Source organism: Rhineura floridana, chromosome 11, assembly GCF_030035675.1.
Source record: "Rhineura floridana isolate rRhiFlo1 chromosome 11, rRhiFlo1.hap2, whole genome shotgun sequence".
NCBI classification, from domain to species: Eukaryota; Metazoa; Chordata; class Lepidosauria; order Squamata; family Rhineuridae; genus Rhineura; species Rhineura floridana.
This window is the reverse complement of record NC_084490.1, coordinates 59,993,340-59,998,531: the sequence shown is the minus strand read 5'-3', so window position 1 is coordinate 59,998,531 and position 5,192 is coordinate 59,993,340. Positions and strand designations below refer to the sequence as shown.

At 41.3% G+C, this 5,192-nt stretch overlaps 1 protein-coding gene across 1 annotated transcript; it reads left to right on the top strand.

Annotated features, from left to right (window-relative positions):
• The first annotated feature begins 257 nt into the window (after positions 1–257).
• Positions 258–3,597, top strand: LOC133366086 (interleukin-8-like). Its single transcript, XM_061588789.1, has 4 exons — positions 258–408; positions 1,228–1,363; positions 1,797–1,880; positions 2,643–3,597. Exons 1-4 carry the CDS (start codon positions 345–347, stop codon positions 2,671–2,673), a joined length of 315 nt encoding a protein of 104 aa, XP_061444773.1. The 5' UTR covers positions 258–344; the 3' UTR covers positions 2,674–3,597.
• The last annotated feature ends 1,595 nt before the right edge of the window (positions 3,598–5,192 follow it).

Below are 5,192 nucleotides of genomic sequence, written 5' to 3'. Positions count from 1 at the left end.
TATAGTGCAGGTACTTAACAAAACAAAGACGCATAAATGACATTCAAGTGATAACAAATATTTAGAAATAACACATGAATGAGGGCGCACTGAGGTCTCCTTTCTTCAGGAACTCAACTAATAGGAAGAGACTTTACCGCAAGATTTCCTAATGACTCATTTCTGATACTGTCTTGCTTGCTCTGGGAATTTCCTCTGACACAACACAAGCATGGTACTTCAGGGCAAGAAGATGGTATTTAAGGGAGAGGGATTGCAGAGCTCAGTCAAACACAAACCTTCTGAGGCCAACCAGCACCCTGCCTTTCAGGATCACAGCCAAGAAAGACATTCCTCGCCTCAACATGAACACCAAGGTTGTTGCTGCAATTGTGGCTTTTTTCCTGCTTTCTGCCACTCTGACAGAAGGTAAGCAAACTCCTGCTCCATACAAACAGCAACTATATGTCTATCTCAAATACATTTCTTTTGAACTTTATTTAAAGATTCCCACAGGATTGTGCTGATGATTGTAACCTCAAAATACCAGAGGTTTACATTGATGAGGAGAAGAAATTATGTCTTATAAAGAAAAAAAAAAGTTTTCAAGCTTGTTTAGAAGAATGCTTAAGATACTGTCAAGCCCTTACAGGAAATATACAAAAATGTTTTCCATTCTTTTCCCCCCATGTTTCCCTCTTAGTTGCTTTAGGCATATTTTTACTTCTTTAGTATAGCTTATTAAATAAATTCTCAGAGAATGGGCAATTATTACTTTCTTATGTACATATTGTCTTTCCAGAATTGAAATGCTGTTATTGATGGCATCAAGCTAGGTTTGTGTATGAATTAAAATTAAACCCACTCATACAGAAGCCTATAATCCAGGGGCGGGGAACTTTTGCCCCCCTCCCAGATGTTGTTAAGCTTCAACTCCCAACAGCCTCTGCAAGCATGGCCAATATCCAAGGATGATGGGAGTTGTAGTTCAGCAACATCTGGAGGGCCGAAGGTTCCCCACACCTGCCATAATGGATAGCAGTCCACTGACAAGAGTAGCTGCTAACTCTAATGACTCCAGTTCATAAAATACAAGGAGGCACTTTCATCTGAAGGGAACTGAATGAGGCCTAAAGAAAGACAACTTTTTAAGTGTTGCTTAATCTATAGGAAGATTTTAAAAGGAAAGATGCATTGTAAGGAGAGCTGTTCCATTTAACCAATTTCTGTTCTTTTGTTCTTTTAAAGGCGTCTCACTGGCCCGGATGGGAAGTGAACTCCGGTGCCAATGTATAAGCACCCATTCAAAATTCATCCCTCCCAGACACATTCAGGATGTCAAGCTGACGCAAAGTGGGCCCCATTGCAAGAATGTTGAGGTCATGTAAGTACACTGCCTGATTTGTTTCTCTCTCTCTCTTCTCTCTCTCAAGATTTAGGGCACAATCTACCAGGCAGCACAAGGCCCATTGGGATGAATGAGGCACTTCTGTACAACTCTTGTGCACTTCACAACGTGGCTGCTGTTGGAGCATTTCCCAATAGATTGTGCTCATGGTGTGTTTTCTCAGTTATGGAGAAGAAATAATAAAACATCATGAATTGTTACACTGAAACTATGACTGCACATTTTAAAAAGTTTATTACTAGGAGATTATTTCCCATTACTGTAAATAATTTTAAGTTAGATGTCATGATGTGTCAACATTCTTGGGACCATGAAGGTGATGGAGGCTGGGATATTAATCTAAATGAATGAATAAATAAAATACTCTGCAAAGAAGATGCCTGACCCTCCTGATTTCCTTTTATTGCAGTGCTACCCTTAAGGATGGTAGAGAAGTATGCTTGGACCCCACAGCTAAATGGGTGAAGTTGATCATCAAGGCCATTCTGGATAAGTAAGTTGTCATTCTCTTTCACATTTAAGAGCTTCATGATGCAACCAATGCACCCTTTTTGGGGAGTAATCCCTATTGATCACTGTGGGACTTCATGCATAGGATTGTGCAGTTTTCCACACGGCTTGTACTAGAGCTGGCCTCCTGCTGGGAGGAAGGGCAGGATATCAATCAATCAATAAGAAAGAGACCTTCCAGGTGTTATTGTGTCCTGTGGGTCTGATTTTTTCTCTTCTTATTCTCTTCCCACTTTAAATATACCTCAGATCCTCCGCCCTTGCCTCTTTGCAGGGCTATATCTGCACCAGACAAAAGTTAACAAACCTGGCGATCATAACAATAATGTTCCAACTTCTGCCAAAAGAAAACAGATTTTGCAAAAGAAATATTTCATCTGTGACCCTCCAGATGTTGTTGGACTCCCATCAGACCCAGCTGGCACAGGCAATGATTACGGGAGTTGTAGGCCAACAGTTATTGCAGGGCTCCATGTTCCCATCCCTGCCACATAGACTATGTCTAAATAAGAGTAATATTAGAGAAGTGTCACTGGTACAATCTACAAAAGAACCAGGCTTGATGTTTCTGAAACTGGGTATACCTGAACAGAGACCCTTCTCCTTCCCCTGTGTAAACTGAGTCAGAACTTTAATGATAGAGAACATTTGGCTGTTAAAAAATATTAGCTTATTTCGATCTGTGTAATCCTAGGCCATTCCACTCATTTGTTGCTATCCTTTTCTTGCCTTTCCTTTATTCCAGGGCTCAATCCAATGTTGAATCACCGCTATGAGGAAAAGAATCTCTCCTGTTTTGCTTCACTGAAAAAGAACTGAGCCATTTCAATCAACCCTACTTTTTATAACTTTATAACCAGGTTTTTTTTTTCATATTTATGTATTTACTTTACAACTTTCCTGATAGAAAGCCTTTATAAGGATATATTTAAGGCTGGAAGCAGAAAGATGAGATGCGAGAAGGATGGTGATTTGGAAAGTGGAACATATTGCTAAATGGAGTTGTGAGGACTGTGCCACTGTCTTCATGCCAAGCCTCCTGTTATAGCACTAATTGGCAAAAGATCCTGGTCCCCTGGGGCACAGGCAAAGTAGTGCAGCTACATCAGGAGTGACATGAATCAGAGCCAGCCTCAGGCTACCTATTGTGAAAGTCAGCTCAGCAGCTACAGTGCCAGACAAATCCTCAGGAGACCCAGGTTCAAATCCCCACTCAGCCATAAAAGTCATGGGCTAGTCACTATCTATCAGCCCTAACCTACCTCATAGGGCTGTTGTGAGGCTGGGGAAGAGAGAACCATGTTCTGAGCACCAGAAGAAGGGTGGGATAAAATGGTAATAAATAAATAACCATATCTGCAGAGGCTTTTAAATATGTGTATCATTTTCAATGTGAACATTTCTAATTTATTAGCATGGGTGTATCTGAAGTATTATTTATTGTACTAGGAATCTTCTGTGTCTGAAAGAATATTTAAATGGTCATATTTAAGTTGGTGGGGACACTATTTATTTAAATGGTTTGTCAAAGAACAGACTGATGTTTTCCTAACTTGAGAATTTCTCACACAGAACCGGCATTCTGAAGTCTCATATTTGCACATAATATGTCTTTATTTATGTATTTATTGAACAAGAAATGTTGAATGCTGTCAAAATATGTTTGTACTTGTACTGATTAAATTGTTTTAATGCTGAAATACAGAGTTCCTTGTCTTTTCATACTAAACAAAATGGTTACAGTCATTGTACTTCATCTTGGCTTCCTATGCTCAGAGAGGTTTCACTCATAAGGAAGACTTTGGGCAATATACAAACCCCCGTTCCATCCCTCTGGCAGACATCAGGCTTGCATGCATCCACACAATGTTAGCATTTCCAGTTTGGTAGTAAGTGCAGGGCCCTGGATTTTGAGTCCTATGAGTATTTCAAGAAGAGTAGCCTTATCAGGGGCCTGCCTAGAGCACTAGAAAACATGTGGGGGTTTTCAGCTTTTAAAAAAGTTTGACAATAGAGGGACATGAAAAGGGTTTAGAAAAATGATCAGAGTAGAAAGAGAATCCCCCCTTCTTCTCTTATAATTCACAATACCTCTCATAATAGAGCCACTGTGATACAGCGTCTAACACCTGGAAGACCAAGGTTCATATTCCTATGCAGCCATAAAGCTTGGGCCAGTCACTTTCGACTTTCATAATACTTCCGGCCCTGGATAAACAAGTCTGTGAGGAGGATGGGGCCAAGGTGAGTGACTGGCAGTAGCAAGCAAACACCCCATACAGGAATTCTTATGGGGTACCAGCATTAAGTGAAGGTAGAGATCCATTGGCAGCACCATGCCAAGAGTCCACTAAAGTCTGACACCAGCCGCATCTCCAGTTCCTTATTTCTTTATATGTGTATTTGCTATTATTTGCATGGTGGATGTATGCTTCACTGTGACTTGCACCCAGACAAAGCATTGAACTGGACAAGCAGTTGCTGGGGGGTGTCTCATAAAAGACAGTCTCCAGAGAATATGATTTGTGGTGGGACAAACCTGCATTTGGGGTGCACACCTCCTGTTCCTGCTTTGCAAGTATTGTCTGGGGTCATCACACATTCAAGTCACAGTTTGGCTTGGAAAGAAGGGGACAGTCTCCCATTCATGAGATATGGATTAGTAGAACAAAGCTCAATCTGAGGCGCAGGGGCAAAGAAACTTCACTTCTCGATTGAGGCTGCTCATATTTGACTCTGTTTTGAACTTTCACGTTAAAAAGGAGCTAGGAAACAGCTTGAGCCTTGTACAGTGAGCATGATTTAAAAAAAAGTTTTCAACACTGCCACTTTTATTTTGAAGGAGGAGCAGTTAATTTCCAATTGTTCCTAGTGGGGTTAAGTGAGGCCATCTGATAAGGAAACACTACGTTCTCTCTTTCTCTGTCATGAGGCTGAGACTAAAAACAGCAGGGTGGTTGATGGTAGCCAGCCAGGAAGCCTCCTGGTACCACCACCACCCCAACACTCAGGGCACTTCCTCCAAATGACCTGCTCGTTGATCATTCATCCTGATTTGTTTGTAGGATGGCTATTTAATGAGCATTCATCCTGATTTGTTTGCGGGGTGATTAGACATTGCATCAAAACAAGTGCCTTTGATTCCAGTTCCAGGGAAGCGGCTTTGTTGTTCAAGACTTTCCAAACAACTAAAATTGTGCAACCTGAATTTGTTGATATGTGACTAAATCTTACCCCAAAATAGTGGGAGTCTGGAAGCGCCCACAGTGCTGCCTCCTCTGAGCTCCTCCGAGTA